Genomic DNA, 21,852 nt, shown 5'->3' on the forward strand with positions numbered 1-21,852 from the left:
GAGAGCCTGCGAGGGGACGAGAGAGAGAGAGAGCCTGCGAGGGGACGAGAGAGAGAGAGAGCCTGCGAGGAGACGAGAGAGAGAGAGAGCCTGCGAGGGGACGAGAGAGAGAGAGAGCCTGCGAGGGGACGAGAGAGAGAGAGAGCCTGCGAGGGGACGAGAGAGAGAGAGAGCCTGCGAGGGGACGAGAGAGAGAGAGAGCCTGCGAGGGGACGAGAGAGAGAGAGCCTGCGAGGGGACGAGAGAGAGAGAGAGCCTGCGAGGGGACGAGAGAGAGAGAGAGCCTGCGAGGGGACGAGAGAGAGAGAGAGCCTGCGAGGGGACGAGAGAGAGAGAGAGCCTGCGAGGGGACGAGAGAGAGAGAGAGCCTGCGAGGGGACGAGAGAGAGAGAGAGCCTGCGAGGGGACGAGAGAGAGAGAGAGCCTGCGAGGGGACGAGAGAGAGAGAGAGCCTGCGAGGGGACGAGAGAGAGAGAGAGCCTGCGAGGGGACGAGAGAGAGAGAGAGCCTGCGAGGGGACGAGAGAGAGAGAGAGCCTGCGAGGGGACGAGAGAGAGAGAGAGCTGCGAGGGGACGAGAGAGAGAGAGAGCCTGCGAGGGGACGAGAGAGAGAGAGAGCCTGCGAGGGGACGAGAGAGAGAGAGAGCCTGCGAGGGGACGAGAGAGAGAGAGAGCCTGCGAGGGGACGAGAGAGAGAGAGAGCCTGCGAGGGGACGAGAGAGAGAGAGAGCCTGCGAGGGGACGAGAGAGAGAGAGAGCCTGCGAGGGGACGAGAGAGAGAGAGAGCCTGCGAGGGGACGAGAGAGAGAGAGAGCCTGCGAGGGGACGAGAGAGAGAGAGAGCCTGCGAGGGGACGAGAGAGAGAGAGAGCCTGCGAGGGGACGAGAGAGAGAGAGAGCCTGCGAGGGGACGAGAGAGAGAGAGAGCCTGCGAGGGGACGAGAGAGAGAGAGAGCCTGCGAGGGGACGAGAGAGAGAGAGAGCCTGCGAGGGGACGAGAGAGAGAGAGAGCCTGCGAGGGGACGAGAGAGAGAGAGAGCCTGCGAGGGGACGAGAGAGAGAGAGAGCCTGCGAGGGGACGAGAGAGAGAGAGAGCCTGCGAGGGGACGAGAGAGAGAGAGAGCCTGCGAGGGGACGAGAGAGAGAGAGAGCCTGCGAGGGGACGAGAGAGAGAGAGAGCCTGCGAGGGGACGAGAGAGAGAGAGAGCCTGCGAGGGGACGAGAGAGAGAGAGAGCCTGCGAGGGGACGAGAGAGAGAGAGAGAGAGAGAGAGCCTGCGAGGGGACGAGAGAGAGAGAGAGAGAGAGAGAGCCTGCGAGGGGACGAGAGAGAGAGAGAGAGAGAGAGCCTGCGAGGGGACGAGAGAGAGAGAGAGAGAGAGAGAGCCTGCGAGGGGACGAGAGAGAGAGAGAGAGAGAGAGAGAGAGCCTGCGAGGGGACGAGAGAGAGAGAGAGAGAGAGAGAGAGCCTGCGAGGGGACGAGAGAGAGAGAGAGAGAGAGCCTGCGAGGGGACGAGAGAGAGAGAGAGAGAGAGCCTGCGAGGGGACGAGAGAGAGAGAGAGAGAGAGCCTGCGAGGGGACGAGAGAGAGAGAGAGAGAGAGACAGAGAGCCTGCGAGGGGACGAGAGAGAGAGAGAGAGAGAGAGACAGAGAGCCTGCGAGGGGACGAGAGAGAGAGAGAGAGAGAGACAGAGAGCCTGCGAGGGGACGAGAGAGAGAGAGAGAGAGAGAGAGCCTGCGAGGGGACGAGAGAGAGAGAGAGAGAGAGCCTGCGAGGGGACGAGAGAGAGAGAGAGAGAGAGCCTGCGAGGGGACGAGAGAGAGAGAGAGAGAGCCTGCGAGGGGACGATTGAGAGAGAGAGAGAGCCTGCGAGGGGACGAGAGAGAGAGAGAGAGAGCCTGCGAGGGGACGAGAGAGAGAGAGAGAGAGAGCCTGCGAGGGGACGAGAGAGAGAGAGAGAGAGAGCCTGCGAGGGGACGAGAGAGAGAGAGAGAGCCTGCGAGGGGACGAGAGAGAGAGAGAGAGCCTGCGAGGGGACGAGAGCGAGAGAGAGAGCCTGCGAGGGGACGAGAGCGATAGAGAGAGCCTGCGAGGGGACGAGAGCGAGAGAGAGAGCCTGCGAGGGGACGAGAGCGAGAGAGAGAGCCTGCGAGGGGACGAGAGAGAGCCTGCGAGGGGACGAGAGAGAGCCTGCGAGGGGAAGAGAGAGAGAGCATCTGCGAGGTGACGAGAGAGAGAGAGAGAGAGAGCCTGCGAGGGGAAGAGAGAGAGAGCATCTGCGAGGTGACGAGAGAGAGAGAGAGAGAGAGAGCCTGCGAGGTGATGAGAGAGAGAGAGAGAGAGCCTGCGAGGTGACGAGAGAGAGAGAGAGAGAGAGCCTGCGAGGTGACGAGAGAGAGAGAGAGAGAGCCTGCGAAGGGACGAGAGAGAGAGATAGAGAGAGCTTGCGAGGGGACGAGAGAGAGAGAGAGAGAGAGAGCCCGCGAGGGGGCGAAAGAGAGAGAAAGAGCTTGTGAGGGGGCGACAGAAAGAGAGAGAGGTAGAGCCTGTGAGGGAGCGACAGAGAGAGAGAGAGGGGCAGTGGGGAGAACCTCTCGGGGCAACAGAGAGAGAGAGCCTATGAGGGGACGACAGAGAGAGAGAGCCTGTGAGGGGTTGATTTAGAGAGAGAGCCTCTGAGGTACAGTTTAAGTTTGTTATAGACGAAATAGATAAGCTGCAAAAAAATGTTTTGGTTTGGGGGAGAATGGATTTTAGTAAAATAAAGCAGGATCTGGCCAAGGTAGACTGGGAACAGCTACTTGTGGGGAAGTCTACAGAGGAGCAGTGGGAGGAATTCAAAAAGGAAATGGGGAGGGTACAGGCTCAGCATGTTCCCTCTAGGGGGATAAGAAGGAGTAACAAGCCCATGGATTACTGGAGATATTCAGGTTACGATGAGAAGGAAAAGAGAGGCTTTTAGCAGGTACAAGGGAAGCAAATCAGCGGAGGCATTAGTGGAGTACTAGACAGTGCAGGGTGGAGCTTAAGAAAGCAATTAGGAGAGTAAAGAGGGAATGTGAGAAAGCTCTGGCTGGTAAAAGTAGGGAAAATCCCAAGATATTCTATAAGTATGTCAATGGGAAGAGGATAACCAGGGAAAGAGTAGGGCCCATAAGGGACCAAGGGGGCAATCTATTAGTGGAGCCAGAGGACATTGCTAGAGTGTTGAATGAATACTTCACATCCGTCTTCACCCAAGAGAATGAACATGAAGGTATCGAACTCTGGGAGAGAGACTGTGAAGTTCTTAAGCAAATTGACATAGGGAGTGACAAGGGATATTGGAGGTGTTGGCAGGCTTAAAAGTGGACAAATCTCCAGGTCCAGATGATTTGTGTCCCAGACTGCTGAGGGAGGCAAGGGAGAAGATCGCAAGGGCTCTGATCCAAATTTTTAATTCCTCTCTGGCCACGGGGGAGGTGCCAGAGGACTGGAGAACAGCTAATGTGGTTCCGCTATTTAAGAAGAGTTGTAGAGATAAGCCAGGGAACTACAGACCAATGAGTTTCACGTCAGTGTTAGGGAAACAATTTGAGAAAATTCTGAAGGAGAGTACCTATCTCCACCTGGAGAGGCACAGGTGGTTCCGGCGGCGTCCGGTGAGCTCTCGCTGGCCCTTGAAAATCCAGGGGAGATGGTGCAAATCTCGCGCTGGGCCGTACCCATATCTGCAGCAGGTCTCCAAGGTGAACAGCCTCTGGCATGTTAGAACAATGTAGGTAAGGGAAGTCGGCAAGTCAGATCCGTAACTTCGGGTTAAGGATTGGCTCTAAGGGATAACAAATTAGATTGAATTTTTTGAGGAGGTGACTAAGTGTGTAGATGAGGGTAGTGCAGTTATGTAGTTTATTTGGATTTCAGCAAAACCTTTGACAAGGTCCCACGTGGGAGGCCTATAAAGAAGGCAAATGCACATGGGATATAGGGTAATTTGATAAGGTGGATTCAAAATTGGTTTAGTTGTAGGAGACAGAAGGTGATGACAGAAGGATGCTTGAGTAATTGGAAGTCAGTGGCATCTGTGCTCGGTCCCCTATTATTTGTCACTTATATAAACGACATAGATGACTATGTAGGGGATAGCATTAGTAAGTTTGCGGGTGACACAAAGATTGGCCGGGTGGTTAACAGTGAGGTTGAGTGTCTTGGGCTACAGGAAGATATAGACAGGATGGTCAAATGGGCAGATAAGTGGCAGATGGAATTTAACCCTGAAAAATATGAGGTGATACACTTTGGAAGGAGTAATTTGACAAGGAAGTATTTAGTGGACGGCATGACTCTAGGAAGTTCTGAGGAATAAAGGGACCTTGGCGTCTGTGTCCATAGATCTCTGAAGGCGGAGGGGCATGTTAGTGGGGTGGTGAAAAAGGCATATGGGACACTTGCCTTTATCAATCAAGGCATACATTACAAAAGTAGAGAGGTCATGTTGGAGTTGTATAGAACCTTGGTGAGGCCACAGCTGGAGTACTGTGTGCAGTTCTGGTCACCACATTATAGGAAGGATGTGATTGCACTGGAGGGGGTTCAGAGGTTATTCACCAGGATGTTGCTTGGGATGAAACATTTAAGTTATGAAGAGAGGTTGGATAGACTTGGGTTGTTTTCGCTGGAGCAGAGAAGACTGAGGGGCGATCTGATCGAGATGTACAAGATTATGAGGGGCATGGACAGGGTGGATAGGGAGCAGCTGTTCCCCTTAGTTGAAGGGTCAGTCACAAGGGGACATAAGTTCAAGGTGAGAGGCAGGAGGTTTAGGGGGGATGTGAGGAAAAAAGGCTTTACCCAGAGGGTGGTGACGGTCTGGAATGCACTGCCTGGGAGGGTGGTGGAGGCGGGTTGCCTCACATCCTTTAAAATGTACCTGGATGAGCACTTGGCACATCATGACATTCAAGGCTGTGGGCCAAGTGCTGGTAAATGGGATTAGGTAGGTGGGTCAGGTGTTTCTTACGTGTCAGTACAGACTCGATGGGTCGAAGGGCCTCTTCTGCATTGTGTGATTCTGTGATTCTGCGAGGGGGCGACATAGAGAGAGAGAGAGCCTGCAAGGGGGCAACAGAGAGGGAGAGAGAGCTTGTGAGAGGGCGACAGAGCGAGAGAGAGAGCCTGTAAGGGGGCGAGAGAGAGAAGGTGAGCCAGTCTCGTTGGGGCGAGCAAGAGTCCAAGGGAGACAGTCCCTGACGGAGTGAGAGATTGAGAGACCGTGCGAGCCAGTCTCTGATGGCCAGTCTCTGATGACGGGCGAGGGAACGAAGGACACAGTCTCTGAGAGGGTGGGCATGGGGTCGAGGTGTGTGTGTGCGTGTATGTGTTTGTGTCTAGCTCATTCCCAGTCTCCCAATTCTCATTTGCCCTCACCCCCACACACCAAGACATACTCTCACCCACCCTCACAGTGGGTGAGGGTGACTGACTGTGTAGCCTGAGACTTGGAGTGAGCCAGACACACAAACTCTCAGCTATCTTTAATAATAAATCTTCTTTTAATTGTTAAATTTATTGCTTTGACATTGCTTTAATTTTGCTCAGCAAGTTGTTTCTTTTGTTCATACTTCCATTTCTTTTTTTGAATTTCCTGTTTAATCTTGTGCTAAACCTTTGTTTCTGAAATTTGCTTATCGGCTCCTTGAGTGAGGAAAATGGAAATGTGACTCCCCCACCCAAAAAAAGTTGGACAAGCCTGATCGGCTTTTCCTTTATTTTTCCATTGCTAAACCTGTCATAATCTTGTACACCTCTATCAAACCTCCCTTAATCACCTTTTCTCCAAGCAGAACAACTCCAACCTAACATTGTAGCTAAGATCCCTGATCCCTGTAACCATTCTCAAATCTCAAGAACCCTCACATCCTCCCTAAAGTGTGGTGACCAGTACTGGATGCAGTACTCTAGTTGTGGCCTAACCAGAGCTTTATAAAGGTTCAGCATAACTAGCCTGCTTTCCTATTCAATAACTCTATTTATGAAACCCAAGATCCCGTATGTTTTGCACTCCATGCTCTTAATATGTTCTGCCACCTTCAAAGATCTAGGTACAGGAACCCCCAGATCCTTCTGATCCTGCACACTTTTTAGAATTATTGCATTAAGGTTACATTGCTTCTCCCTATTGCACCTTCCAAGGTGCATCGCCTCACACTTCCCTGTATTAAATTCCACCTGCCACTTATCTGCCTATTCTGCTTGCCTATCTATGTCATGTTGAAGTCGATGAATGCCACCCTCATTGCACACCTCTAAGTTTGGTATCATTGGCAAATTTTAAAATTTAAGCTCTGACACATGAAGTTGACCACTGTCTACCATCCTGCAGTCTGAAAAATAACCATTTACTACAACCCTCTGTTTTCTGTCCTTAAGCTAATTTTTTATTCAAGCTGGCACCGACTCCTATTCTGAGCCTCAATGTTATTAATCAGCCTTTTACATGGTACTTTGTCAAATACTTTCTTAAAATCCATACAGACAACCTCCATTACATTCCCTTCATCAACCTTCCCTGTTAATTTATCAAAAGTCAATTAGGTTAGTCAAGCACTTTAAAATCTGTGCTAGCGCCACTTAATTAACTCAAACTTCTCCAAGTATGTTGATTTCTTTTTCCCCCGATTATTGTTTCTAAAACTTTCCCCATCACTGATATTAACCTGACTGACCTGTAGTTACTGGGAATGTCCTCACACCCTTTCTTGAATAAGAGTGCCACATTTGCCTCTTTTCTATCCTTTGGTACCTCCCCTGTATTTAGGAAAGATTGGAAGATTATGGCAAACCCTTTTGCTATTTCCATTCCCACTTCCTTTAGCAACCTGGGAGGCACACCATTTGAACCAGGCAATTTATCCACTCTAAACATAACCAGTTTTTCCCAGTATATTTTGCCAGTTTTTGCAGTATATCCTGCCCATCAATTTTCATCCCATCCTTATCAAATGCCATTTAGAAATCCAAATATACCACAGTCACCGATTTCTCCCTTATTTACCCTGCTTGTTGCACCTTTAGAAAACGAATAGATTTTTCAAACACGACTTCCCATTCATAGAAACATAGAAAATAGGAGCAGGAGTAGGCCATTCAGCCCTTCAAGCCTGCTCCGCCATTCATTATGATCATGGCTGATCATCCAACTCAATAGCCTGCTCCTGCTTTCTCCCCATATCCTTTGATCCCTTTTGCCCCAAGAGCTATATCTAACTCCTTCTTGAAAACATACAATGTTTTGGCCTCAACCACTTTCTGTGGTAGTGAATTCCACAAGCTCACCACTCTCTAGGTGAAGAAATTTCTCCTTATCTCAGTCCTAAATGGTCCACCCCATATCCTCAGACTGTGACCCCTGGTTCTGGAATGTCCCACCATCAGGAACATTCTTCCTGCATCTACCCTGTCCAGTACTGTTAGAATTTTGTAGGTTCCTCTGAGATCCCCCCCTTATTCTTCTGAACTCCAGCGGAATATATTCCTAACTGACTCATTCTCTCCTCATATGTCAGTCCTGCCATCCCAGGAATCAGCCTGGTGAACCTTCGCTGCACTCCCTCTATAACAAGAACATCCTTCCTCAGATAAGGAGACCAAAACTGCACACAGTATTCCAGGTGTGGTCTCACCAAGGCCCTGTATAATTGCAGCAAGACATCCCTGCTCCTTTACTCTAATCCTCTCACTATGAAGGCCAACATCCCATTTACCTTCTTTACCGCCTGCTGCACCTGCATGCTTACCTTCAGCGACTGGTGTATGAGGACATCCAGGTTTCGTTGCACATCCCCCTCTCTCAATTTATAGCCATTCAGATACTAATCTGCCTTCCTGTTTTTGCCACCAAAGTGGAAAAGCTCACTTTATCCACATTATACTGCATCTGCCATGCATTTGCCCACTCACTCAGCTTGTCCAAATCACACTGAAGCATCTCTGCATCCTCCTCACATCTCACCGCCCCCTGCCACCAACCCAGCTTTGTGTCATCTGCAAATTTGTAGATATTACATTTAGTTCCCTCATGTAAATCACTAATATATATTGTGAATAGCTGAGGTCCCAGCACTGATTCCTGCGGCACCCCACTGGTCACTGCCTGCCATTCGGAAAAAGACCCATTTATTCCTACTCTTTGTCTCCTGTTTGCCAACCAGTTTTCCGTCCATCTCAATATACTACCCCCAATCCCACGCGCTTTAATTTTACACGCTAATCTCTTAAGTGGGACTTTGTCGAAAGCCTTCAGAAAGTCCAAATAAACCACATCCACTGGCTCCCCCTCATCAATTCTACTAGTTGCGTGCTTGAAAAATTCCAGTAGGTTTGTCAAGCATGATTTCCCTTTCGTAAATTCATGCTGACTCTGCTCGATTCTGCCACTGTTTTCCAAGTGCTCAGCTATTAAATCTTTTATAATAGACTCTAGAATTTTCCCCACTACTGGCTGACTGGTCTATAATTCCCTGTTTTCTCTCTCCCTCCCTTTTTAAATAGTGGGGGTTACATTAGCTACCCTCCAATCTGTAGGAACTGTTCCAGAGTCTATAGAATCTCAGAAGATGACCACCAATGCTTCCACTGTTTCTAGGGCCACTTCCTTAAGTACTCTGGGATGTAGATTATCAGGCTCTGGGGATTTATCGGCCTTCAATCCCATCAATTTCCCCAACAGCATTTCCATACTAATACTGATTTCTTTCAGTTCCTCCCTCTCACTAAACTTTGTGTTCCCAACATTTCTGATATGTTATTTGTGAAGACAGAACCAAAGTATGTATTTAGTTGGTCAGCCATTTCTTTGTTCCCCATTATAAATCCCCCTGTTTCTGTCTTTAAGGGACTTACGTTTGTCTTCACCAATCTTTTTCTCTTCACATACCTATAGAAACTTTTACAGTCAGTTTTTATGTTCCCTGCAAACTTACTCTCATACTCTATTTTCCCCTTCTTAATCAATCCCTTGGTCCTCCTTTGCTGAATTCTAAACTGCTCCCAATCCTCAGGTCTGTTATTTTTTCTGGCCAATTTGTATGCCTCGTTTTAGGATCTAATACTATCTCTTAATTTCCCTTGTAAGCCATAGTTTAGTCACCTTTCCTGTTTTACTTTTGAACCAGACAGGAATAAACAATTGTTGCAGTTCACCCATGCACTCTTTGAATGTTTGCCATTGCCTATCCACTGTCATCCCTTTAAGTAACATTTCCCAATCCATCATAGCCAACTCGCGCCTCGCACCATTGCAATTTCTTTTATTAAGATTCAGGACCCTAGTCTCAGAATCAACTACGTCACTCTCCATCTTGATGAAGAACTCTATCATATTATGGTCGCTCATCCCCAAGGGGCCTCGCACAACTAGATTGCCAATTATTCCTTTCTCATTACACAATACCCATTCTAGGATGGCCTGTTCTCTAGTTGTTCCTCAACGCATTAGTCCAGAAAACCCCATCCTGTATACACTCCAGGAATTCCTCCTCTACGGTATTGTTACTATTTTGATTTGACCAATCTATATGCAGATTAAAGTCACCTATAATTACAGATGTTCCTTTATTGCATGTGTCTCTAATTTCCTGTTTAATGCCATTCCCAACATCACCACTGCAGTTTGGGGGTCTATATACGACCCCCACTAACGTTTTTTGCCCCTTCGTGTTTCTACTATACGGATTCCACATCGTCGGAGCTAATATCTTTCCTCACTATTACGCTACTTTCCTCTTTAACCAGCAATGCAACTCCACCGCCCTTTCCTTTTTGTCTGTCCTTCCTAAATACTGAATACTCCTGGATGTTCGGTTCCCATCACTGCTCGCCCTGCAGTCATGTCTCTGTAATCCCGACTATATCATACCTGTTTATATCTATTTGCATGGTTAGTTCATCCACTTTATTGCGAATATTCCTTGCGTTAAGGCACAAAGCTTTAAGGCTTGTCTTTTTAACATTACTTGTCCCTTTAACATTACTTGACCCATTCCCACTATTTTTCACTGAGGCCCTGTTTGATTCTTGCCCTTGATTTCTCTATCACTTTTCTTATTCCCCATTCTGTCTTTTGTTCTTGTCCTTGATTCCCCATCCCAACTCCATGCATAGGTTCTCATGCCCCTGCCATTTTAGTTTAAACCCTCCCCAACCACTCTAGCAAACATTCCCCCTAAGATATCAGTCCCGGTCTTGCCCAGTGTAATCCATCCAGTTTGTGTTGGCCCCACCTCCCCCAGAACCGGTCCCAATGTCCCAGGAATCTGAAACCCTCTCTCTCACACCATCTCTTCAGCCAAGTATTAATCCAATATATCCTGCTATTTCTACTCTGACTAGCACGTGGCACTGGTAGTAATCCCGAGATCATTACCTTTGAGGTCCTACTTTTCAACTTACTTCCTAACTCCCTATTTTCTGCTTTTAAGACCTCATCCCTTTTTTCAACCTATGTCGTTTGTACCAATGTGTATCACGACCGCTGGCTATTCACCCTCCCCCTTCAGAATATCCTGCAGTCGCTCTGAGACATCCTTGAACCTAGCGCGAGGGAGGCAACACACCATCCTGGAGTCTCGTTTGCGGCCACAGAAATGCCTATCTATTCCCCATACAATTGAATTCCCTATAACTATTGCATTCCCACACTTTTTACTCCTCTCCTGTGCATCCGAGCCAACTGTGGTGTAACGAATTTGGCTGTTGCTGCTTTCCCATGAGAAGCCATTCCCCTCAACAGTATCCAAAGCGGTATATCTGTTTTGCAGGGGAATAGCCACAGGAGATTCCTGCGCTGCCTGCCTAGTCCTCTTGCTCTGCCTGGTTGTCATCCATTCTCTTCCTGCCTGTGGACTGTTAGCCTATGGCGTGACCAGCTCTCTATACGTGCTATCCATGATACTCTCCACCTCGCAGATGCTCCGCCGTGTCCCCAGCCGCCGCTCCAGTGCCGAAACCCGGGCTGCAGCTGGAGACACTTCCTGCACAAACGCTGACCCTGGGCACTGGAAATGTTCCCGGCTTCCCACATAGAGCAGAAGGAGCACACCACGGCTTTGAGCTCTCCTGCCATGACTTACACCTTTAAATTAAACCTTTAGAAGATACTTAATATTAAATAATATCAATTACTCTGGGGCCCTTCCTCCCTGCTCCTTGTTACAGAATATATTCCTTACAAATGATGAACCACAAAATAAGACGTTAAAAATGATGTGATAAAAATAATAAATACTTACCCGACCGTATTCACGGTACTCAATGGATCACCCTGTTCTCTCCTCGCTGAACTCCAACTTAAGCACTCGACTGCAGCCCATAGCAGCACTGCAGTGCAGACCATGTTGACTTTGTTTATTTATATTATGATTTTCTATAAATGCCTTGTTAATACCTCCATAATAAGTACGTTGCTTGCTATGTTTATTTGCAATTGTTAAATGGTTACTGTCACAATGCAAAACAAATAATAGATTCCAGTATTTTCCCAAGGACTTCTGCAGGCTTAACTGGCCTCTAGTTCCCTCTGTTCTCTCTCCATGCTTTCTTAAGTGGCATTACTTTTGCCACCTTCCAATCCACCGAAACTGTTCCAGAATCTGGGTCTGAATCTTACATTTGTTGGGCGCGCACGATCAGTGAGTATGGAAGTGGATGCAAAATGCACTTTTGCCTACGATCGGCCCAGAATGCAATTTCACACTGGCTGGCCAATTACCGGCCAGCCAGTGAAGGCAGACAGCTGCTGTGGAGTTTCATCAGGAAGCTGCAGAACTGTACAGATTAAATGACAAGAAAAAAATGCACCGAACTATGTCTATGCTACATATTCAAGCCCCTGATAGCAGAACTCAATGAACATCAGTTGCCGCACAACCAGTGTAAAATTCTGACCCTGGAGACTTTTGGAAGATCGTGACCAGTGCATTTACTATCTCTGCAGTCATCATTTCTAGAATCCTAAGATGTAGACCGTCAGGTGCAGGGGATTTGTAGGCTTTTAGACCTTTGTTTCTCTAATACTTTTTCTATATGAATTATTTTAAGTTGCTCACTCTCATTACGGCTGGCTTCCCCACAATTTTTGGTCTGCTTTTCGCAACTCTTGTGAAAACAGATACAAAATATTTGTTTAACATCTCTGCCATTCCCTTATTCCTCATGATAATTTCTCCTGTTGCAGCCTGTAAGGGACTGATGCTTATTTTTGCTAATCTTTTTCTATTTAAATAATTCCCAAAGCTCTTACTATGTAATTTTATAATTAGGGCAGGATTCTCGCTCGGCACATGGGTACACACCCGAGCGTGAAGTAAAGCTCGTTGACATCAGCCGAGTGTGCTGACGTCAGCGTGTACGCTCACGATAGTTAGATCGACAGGCGCATGCCAGAGCTAGCAGCACACCCGCTGACAATTAAAAGGTATATTAAGGCCATTAAGTTAACAATTGTCCTGAATATTTCACTGCCCGTTCAACCAAACGGTTGATGGGCAGGCGAAAAGTCCAAGTGACCTCCGTAATTTATAGAATAAAATTTTAACACTTGAATTAAAAACATGTTCCTGCTCTGTCCCTGACAGAGTCACATAAGGGGACATGTTTTATGACATTTTTATTTTGTACATTAGTTTTTTTAAACAGCGCTTCATCTCCCTGAGGCAGCTCCATGCCTGAGGGAGATTGAAACGCTCTTTCCCGCACGTGCGTGGAGTTCGCACTAGGCCTGCTCGCACTTCTCCCCCCACCTGCACAGGCAGTGCTGAGTGCTGCTGCTTGAGTTCCATGCTGGGCAGGCCTTAATTGGATCCCCCCGCGTAAAATTGCAGTGCGGTGCTGATCGTGGGCGGCGGTCAGCTTCCCATCCGCCCCCCTGCCCCTGCTGAGCACCCCTGCCAAGGGCAAAATTCTTCCCTTAGTGTTAGTTTTCTTTTGTAGATGCTTCCCTATTTATCAATTTTTTTTGCCTGTCCTTTGCTGGTTTCTAGAACTATCCCAACAGCTTACTGCTATTCTTTGCAACATTATTAGATACTTATTTTAATCATAGTATTATCCTTAACTTTTTTAGTCAGCCATTGATGGATCACTTTTTCCTGTGGAGTTTTTGTTTCTCAACAGAATGTATATTTGTTAATTTTAAACTATTCTTTTATAGGTTTGCCACTGCTTATCAATGCCTACCTTTTAATCTATTTTCCCAATCAACCTTAGCCAATTTATTCTTCATATCTTTATAATTGGCTTTATTTAACTATGACTCTTGTTTCAGACTTAAGTACATCACTCTTCGACTGAATGTGAAATTCTATCATTATTATTCAGCTCTACGGGATCCTTTATTATGAGATTACTAATTAACCCTGTTTTATTATCCTAAACCTAAAATAAATCTAAATAGCCTTATTCCTGGTTGGTTCCATGACAAGTTGTTCTAGGAAATTGTCTAAAGTGCATTCCTTTAGTTCGTCCTGCAGACCATTTTGCTAATTTGATTTGTCCAGTCTATATGAAGATCAAAATCCTGCACGATTATTGCCTTGTCTTTGTAATTAGCTTCTTTTATTTATTGATTAATACCCTGCACAACAGTGTAACTACTGCCAGGGACCTGCAAACTACTCTAGCCAGTGTTTTCTGCCCCTTGTCATTCTAGTCAGGTCTGCTCTGCTCGAAACTTTTCCTTCCAGTGTATTTATGTTGCTATTGCTCCTCCTGCCTCCACTCAAATCTGCTTGGTATGTTAGCAAACCTCTCATCCTTTTGGTAGTGGCGGGTTGAGGTGAGGTTAAGCTCTTATGGCATAACACTCCTAGTGTGTTACCAAGGCATGCAACTTATTGCTTCGTCATTGGTAACATTCTGTTTTTATTATATAGTTTTCTGGAATTGAATTTTGCATGTGTTCTTTTTCTGCAGAAAACATATTTTTAATTCATATATATCATGAGCTGAAGTCCTTCCAGACCTGTAGCTAGTCAGGCAGAAGGCCTCATTTCACTATCTCTAAGTAACCTTCTTGGCCTTGGTTTCTCCCCCTTTTTTTCTCATCATCTTTTTTGAAGCACATTTTTGAAATAAAGATATGCTACCAAAGTTTCTCATGTCTTTTCTGTCATGCTGTTTCTTGCTATCCCATCTCTGTACTTTCTCTTCCCAATCTTTTAAATGTAGGAGATGAAGAACATGATGTGAATTGTAAGCTGTCCTTTTCTGCACCTTATTGCAACAAAGCAGGTGTGTTTCAGTAGATTATTTCTCTGCTAGCTATTCTTAAAAAAATCAGAAATATCTGGTTACCAAATTTTTAGCTTAAAAAGTCTATCTTTGATGCTTTTGTGGTGTGGACAGCAAGCGTTGCAGATTCAAAAGCAATAGACTGCAGATGCTGGAAATCTGAAATAAAAATAGAAAATGCTGGAAATGCCAGATCTGGCAGTATCTGTAGAGAGGGAAACCAGATTTCAGGTCGTAACCTTTCATCACAGCTCAAAAGCATACAGACTTGTATTGCAGTGTTGCCTGCCTGGTGTTGATTGCACCTGGAATGATTAATGTTGATTCCAGAGATTAAGTTCTAGAAAGTCAGTTGTTCAATTTCATTTTCTGGTCAAACAAAAGTGTGCATCACGATGAACCCTTGAAAGCAGTCTCAATAAACCTGATTTCAAACTCCTTTCAGCCTGGGAGTGCACTATGATTTTCACATGAACGTGTTCATGGGTTTTGATTAAATGCTAACTGTATTTTGCTTCATCTGAGCAACATTACTCATAACCAACGTGACCAATTGTTCACATAGGTTTAATGCTTCTGTGATGGTGGGGACCTCAGGAAGAGGCAGAGATAGATCATCCACTCAACACTTCTGGCTGGAGATGGTTACAAATACGTCTTTTGCAGCAACGTGTTGGGCTCCCCCATCATTGAAGATCGGGATGTTCGTGGAGCCACCTCTTCCTGTTAGTTGCTTAATTTTCTATGTTTCTGTGTTTAACTGACCATCATCATCTGTGACTGGATGTCACACTATTTGTTGTGCAGATTCTTTCCATTCCATCTCTACTTTCCAAACTTCAGGAGAAAGGCTTAAATTTTACAGCTGCTGCTCTCTTGAGTGCCCAGAAGCTGTGTCATGTTGTTAGGAATTTGAAATGTATCAGAAATGATAAACGTTTTGTTTACATTGAAGAATGCAATGGATTCAAAATTCCACAGGAAACTTATTTGACTGCCTGTAAAACTGAAACTCCTCATTTGGTTGACCAATATACTGTTCTGTTTATCAAGACAATTCTGACTCATATCGTTTGAGTGATAGTTAATGCTTGTTGTAGCCCACAATTTAATCCTTGATTTATTTGCAGATAACTGGATGGAAGTGATCATCTTGATATTCAGGGTAAAGTCAGGTTCCTAGTCCATATGAAAAGATTTTAGTCAAATCATGGTGTCTTGTGTAACAACGTTTCCAGCTTTGTCCAAACTAGTTTCTTCTAGCTGCTTGGGATAACTTTTGGGAATCTAAAACAGAATCTGCAGAATTAAGCCCTTTTCTTGAAGTTGCTTTGCAAGTGAGGATGGGTTGTGAAGAATCTGCTTAGCAAATGAAGAATAACAATTATGTGCTGATCAGACAGATAAAGCAATTAACCTTCAGTGAGAAACTGGTCGCACATGGTTAAGATGTTGCTCAGACTATTCTGCTAGTCCTTCCTGTTGGAAGAAGCACAGTTAAGCTAATACCTCATTGTATTTACTTTTAGTGTATTGAATTGTCAATATAATATTGAAATATTGTAAATCTTTGAAAACATTTGATTACTGATGTCAGTCACCTGTTTTGAACTGAGTAACTCCATTCTGATTAGATCTTATTTTGAAAAATGCTTGAATATTTGGGAGAAGAACCATGACCAATTGCTATTGGATTGACTTTGAAACTACTTTATGGTTAAACACTTTCTAATTGAAATTTCCTGACGTGAAATTCATTCAAACAGATTTCCCTTTTTTTAAAAAAAGCAAAAGTTAAATTTATTTAGACCAGAAAATTATGTCTGTTTCACATTACCAGTATTATCGTGAATTTGAAATAAGTCAATAAGATAGCACATTCTTGCTCCGTTTGGGTAAGGGCTAACTTATTCACTAGTGAGAGTTATTGTATGCAAGACCAGCTGAATGGAATTAATAAGCGTATTCTTATCTTATTATTTCCAATTTTTATTGATACGGATGCAAAAATTACATTTTTCTGTCACTTGGTTAGACATCGTAGATTGATTCCACTTTTTGATTTACAGTCGTAATGTGGCTAACATATAGAGTTGGGTATGGTATTAATGTGCTGCTTGACTCTCAGACTTGGAACGGAATTCAACTTATTGATTAGATTACTTATATGTGCTGAACCTTTCTAGGGCAATTTTTAAAATATTAATTCTACATAAAAAATATAGGAATGTTGCAGTATGTAGGACACAAGATGACTATCGTCCGTCACGATTGTCCCAGAATCTGAAACTATCCTGCAAAAACTCTTATCTTGCACCTCTCAACTATTTCTGGTTCTAAATATCCTGCTCCTTCTTGAATTGACCAGAGACCACAGGTAGGATTTTCCTGTAGGCTTCAGGACACCTCCGTCAAGCTCAATTGGGGGTCAGAAGCCTGTGGTGTGTTGGAAACAGTCACACATCTGTGTTTTCTCTGAATTGACAGTTAGTGGCCAAAGGGCAGGCACACTGTCTAATTAAAGAACTGGAGGACCAATAGGGTACCCTTGAGCTTGAAAGCAGCAGCAGAATGCCATGATAGATAAGTAAAGGAGAGGAGGCTGCAAAATGGAGCTGCCTCTCTCCAACTTTTTCAAATTTAAAATAAAAATCAGGCCTTTGTAGTCAGGCCACCACTGATGGAGAGTGGGGTGCACCTCTGCAGGGTGGTCGTGGCTACTGCTAAACCCAAGCAGGCAGCAGGGCCTTTAGGTCAGCCAGGAGTGCTGGCCCTTTGGTCTCCTGCTGAGAGACTGCCTCCAAGGTGCTGTACTGTCCCCATCACCTGCTGGGATCTGGAGACTTACTGGAAAATCCTCGTCGACATCCGACGATAGGCATTTAATTAGCTCAATTTGCTACCAGTTGCATGATGGGAGTTGACCCTGCTGTCCTCATCCTGCTTCCAGGAAAATGACCCTGGGGCTGGATGGAGCTGGGGAACCAGCACACTGGCTGACAATATTGATAGAAGCCTGCCCGCTTCCATTCCTGTGGCGCCTAAGAACCCTGCCCCTATACATGCTCAGTTTACTGAATGAGAGCTTTTTGATGACTAATTAGATAAAAGGATGCAATAAATGAAATTTATATGGATTTTCAGAACGCATTCAGTATGGCTTGTTATAATAATCCAGGTATATGTCATAAGAGGAAAAATTGCAGCATGGAGTGGAAGTTGATAGACAGGATACAGTTAAGATAAATGCATGTTGCCCATATAGGAGGAGGATTGGAGACTATTTCCCCGAAGTGAATCTGGTTCCATATTGTTTCTGATATATTTTGAGGATTTGGACTTGTGTTTAGGGCCAGAATGTTGAGATTTGTTGATGACATAAAAGTAGGAAGTTTGGAAAACAACATGGAAGACTAAAAGACTTCAGGAAGGTGGATTAGTTGAGCAAAAAGGTGAAGATGTGTTGAAACTGCACATACCCAGGCAAGTGGAGAGTATTCCATCACAATACAGCATTGTTCCTTGTGATAATAGACAAACTTTGGGAAGTCAGAAGTGGAATTGCTCATCACAGAACTGCTCTTATAGCCAGTGCATATGAGGCTCATTCAGGTAAGTTGCTGGTTGTGGCTTCCTTCAGGATGTCAATGGTGGTCGAACAATCGTAATACTGGTGAAAGTCAGCAGGGGCTAGTTAGACTCTCTGCTGTTCAGGATGGTCATTGCTCAGCTTTGTGTGCTGCAAATGTTATTTGCTACTTATTAGCCCAAGCCAGAATGTTGTCCAGGTCTTGTTGCATACAGGTATTGACTACTTCATTATCTTAAGAGTTGAGAATGGAATTGAGCACTGCAATCACCAACGAATATCCCTACTTCTAACCTTGTGATGGAGGAAAGGTCATTGATGAAGCAGCTGAAGATAGTTGGGCCTTGGACACTGTCCTGAGGAACTCCAGCAGAGATGCCCTGGGGCTGAGGTAATTGGCCTCTAACAATCACGACCATCTCCCTTTTGAGCTCGCTACGATACCAGCCAGTGCAGAGCTTTTCCCCTTTTTCCCATTTACTTCAAGTTTACTACAACACCTTGATGCCGCACTCAGTCAGTGGGAGTCATTCCCACTTCTAGAATTCAGCGCTATTATTTATGTTTGGAACAAGGCTGGAATGGAGCTTGGAGCCTATTGGTCCTGGTGGAACCCAAAGTGAGCATTGTTGAGCAAGTTATTGTTGATGGGGCAATAATTGACTGGATTGGATTTTTCATACTTGGGTAGCTTTCCACTTTGTTGGGTAGGTACCAGTGTTGTTGCTGTACTGGAACAGCTTGGTTAGAGGTGCAATTGGTTCTGGAGCACAAGTGTTCAGCATCACGTCTGGAATATTGTTAGGACCATAGCCTTCGCTATATCAACTGCTGTCAGTCATTTCTTGATATCATACCATCTATCCTTTGCCTTTGAACCATTGACTTTTACCCTTTGGCTGAATTCCTCCATTTTTATTTTATTTTCATTGTTTTGTGTGTGTGTCACTTAGGGTATCTCAAAAGAGTAATTAGTATAATTTCATATTCCATGCTGGCTGTTGATAAGCTTTGCCTTTCTCTTTGATGAGCATGGTTTTATAATAAACTACTAAGTTTGTTGTTTATTGAAAGAAGGCTGGTTAAAGTCTCTTTTATTCTTGGTACCAGTAGTGAAGGTAAACAATTGGCCACGTTGGTGAGTAAATTAAACTTTTATACTAATGGTATGACCTTGTAGAGTAGTGGGGCTAGATCAACTGTGCACTCCTCCCATCCCGGTCGAAACACCAGACTGAATTCTGACATCTGTTATTGTGGGGGACATCAGGAGAAGGCTGAAATAGATCATAAATTCAGCCTCGAGTGAAGCAGGTTGCAAACCCTTCAGCCTTTTTTTTTTGCATTCTGTGCTGGAATCCTCCATCATAGTGATGGGGATGTTCATGGAACCTCTTCTTCCTGTTAGTTGTTTAATTGTCCACTATCATTCGTAAGTGTATGTTACAGAACTTCAGAGCTTTGATCTTTTCCATAAGCAGATTTTTACTGTTGGCATGTGGGGGCAGGACCCACACGTAAAATGATGCGTGGTGACGTTGGGTGCACGTCCTGATGTCACTGCGCGCCATAACGATATTTCAGTGGGCAGGCGTGCAATGATGTCTGTTGCGCGTCCACCATTCGTTAACGGGCCACTTAAGGCCCTTGAGGCTTGAATTCATGGGGATTTTGCGTTGCCCGTGCGATCTTCGGCTCGTCGCATGGGCACAACAGGCAGGCGGCTAGCAGAGATTTATATGAGGCTCATCCACGGGCGGGAGGAGAGGGCTCAGTGGGCTCGCGATTCTACAGATTTAAAAGTTAGTGTTCCAAAGTTAGTGAAACTTGCCTGTGTGAGCTGGAAAATTTCAAAACACATACCAGCTGCTTGGACTGGACTCAACCTTCAGGTCAGCACTTTGCAGTAAGGATTTGTTTTGGGGCCTGTAGGTTTCAGGAAACCTCCCTGAGCCTGGGAATGGAAGGTGATCTCACCACTTTGGGTACCACCTCTGAAGAGGAAGGGAGGGCTAGAAGGGGGAGGAGGCCAGGAGTGCACATTCAGCCTCCAGGGGAGCCTCCTTTGGGAGGACAGGCACAGGCACAAGGGGCGAAGGGTCAAGAGGTAGTCCAAGGCGGAAGGGGCCACAGAAGACGCCACTATCCTGCTGCTAGGGCATACAGGCAGAGAAGAAGCTACCTCAATATACCTGAGGTGCAATGCCGAAGGAGGCTCTGTTTGTTAAGTCAAATATATCTGTTAGACGATTGGGTCAGAGATCTCAGCTAACTGTGGGTGGACACCCCATGCCTGTGGCTCTAAAGGTTACAGCTGCCCTCAACTTCTATGCCTCCGGCTCTTGCCATGGGTCGGTGGGTGATCTTTGCAGTGTCTCCCAATCAGCTGTCCACCCTTGTGTCAAGCAGGTCACAGTCGCTCTGTTCAGGCATACATTGATCTTCACCCACTACCGCTGGGACGAGGCCAGCCAGACACAGCGAGCCAGAGGCTTTGCTGCGATTGCTGGGTTCCCCCATGTCCAGGGTGCTATAGACTGCACACATGTGGCCATCAAGGCACCAGCAGGTGAGCCCGGTGCCTTCGTCAACAGGAAGAGCTTCCACTCCATGAACGTGCAGATGGTGTGTGATCACAAGCTGCAGGTTCTGCATGTCTGCACAAGGTATCCAGGCAGCTCCCATGATGCCAACATCCTCAGATGCTCGCAGGTTCTGGGGCTCTTCAGTGCTCTAGCCCGGCTATATGGATGGCTGCTTGATGACTAGGGCTATCCCCTCAGAAAGTGGCTCATGATGCCTCTCCGTCATTCAAGATCAGAAGCTGAGCAGCGGTACAATAGAAGTGACGTCTCCACATGGGCTGTGGTAGAGAGAGCCATTGGTCTTCTCAAAATGTGCTTCTGATGCTTGGACCATTCCGAGGACGCACTCCAGTATCCCCCAGATCAAGTGTTCCTGATAATGGTTGCATGCTGCGCTCCCCACAATCTTGCGCTGCAAAGGTGGGACGCTGTGGACGAAGAAGATGTAGATGGAGTAGCTGCGGCTAAACACGATGAGTCCAGCAGTCAGTCCGAGGATGAGCACGCACAGGGAAATGCTGAAGGGACAGGCGCTGACCCGGGCATACTCCAGGGTTGCAGGGACACCTGGGACGCTCAAATCCAAAGAACCTTCAGCTAGCACAGCACATATGGACCTCCAACGCAAGCCTGGGCGGCAGCTTCCATACTGGAGACATTAATGCCAAATCTGTCAGGACAGGAGCATTGATGATGGGCCTGGTCAATAAATGTCAATGTCACAAAATCACTCATAACGTCTCAGGAATCCACCCACATGCCCGAGAAAAGAGGCACCCCCTGCCATGTTAGACAATCTTGATTTAATGTTTTCACACAAGTCTCTTAACATAACACAAATAAAATGATGTCACATTGCAAACACAATCAGAAGGAGCTCAATGGGAGGCCAACAAAAAAACCACCAGTGATGAACCCAGTGTGTGCCTAAGGTGCCTTAATTTTATTTTTGCGGGTGCTACGTCTTTGTGGTGCCCCCTCGCTGGCACTGGCATCTGAGACAGTCTGCTCTCTCTGCTGCCCTCGTCGATGACCTAGGTGGACGTCCTCTGGTCCATGGAGCCTGTGCTTGCCCCACCTAGGAGGGAGCTGCCAGCTCCACAGCTGCCTCATTGGGTGCTGCAGTCATTAGCAGAGGGACGGAGGAGCCCTGAAAGGTGCCCGCAGAGACGACAGGCAGCTGCTCCACCAACGTGAGGTCCATTCGGCCCTTCCTGCTCACCGTAGATGGATAGGCACCGAGGTGGGAGAGCTGGTGCCCAAACCACCGCTCACATGGGCATTGAGTACCTCAGGTCAACGCTGCTGTGAGGGATTGCAGGTCCGAGCACCTGATCCTGTCCCTGGAGCTGCTTCTCCATGAGCGTTGTCACTTTCTCCATGGAGGAAGTATGGCATGCATGATGCTCAAT

At 46.2% G+C, this 21,852-nt stretch overlaps 1 protein-coding gene across 3 annotated transcripts in view; it reads left to right on the forward strand.

Moving 5' to 3' along the window:
* Nucleotides 1–21,852, forward strand: part of LOC121276160 (DNA topoisomerase 2-beta-like) — a 257,905-nt gene that overhangs the window by 41,602 nt on the left and 194,451 nt on the right. Inside the window, exon 1 of one of the 3 annotated variants that reach the window (XM_041184228.1) lies at nucleotides 14,844–14,991. The exons of 1 other annotated variant lie outside the window; for it this stretch is intronic. In XM_041184228.1, coding sequence (XP_041040162.1) covers nucleotides 14,848–14,991 — 144 coding nt within the window. In that variant the 5' untranslated portion in view covers nucleotides 14,844–14,847. Of the gene's footprint in view, nucleotides 1–14,843; nucleotides 14,992–21,852 lie in introns of those variants that run through there. One more of the 3 variants, XM_041184226.1, reaches the window with a different exon arrangement.

Source organism: Carcharodon carcharias, chromosome 3 (assembly GCF_017639515.1).
Source record: "Carcharodon carcharias isolate sCarCar2 chromosome 3, sCarCar2.pri, whole genome shotgun sequence".
NCBI lineage: Eukaryota > Metazoa > Chordata > Chondrichthyes > Lamniformes > Lamnidae > Carcharodon > Carcharodon carcharias.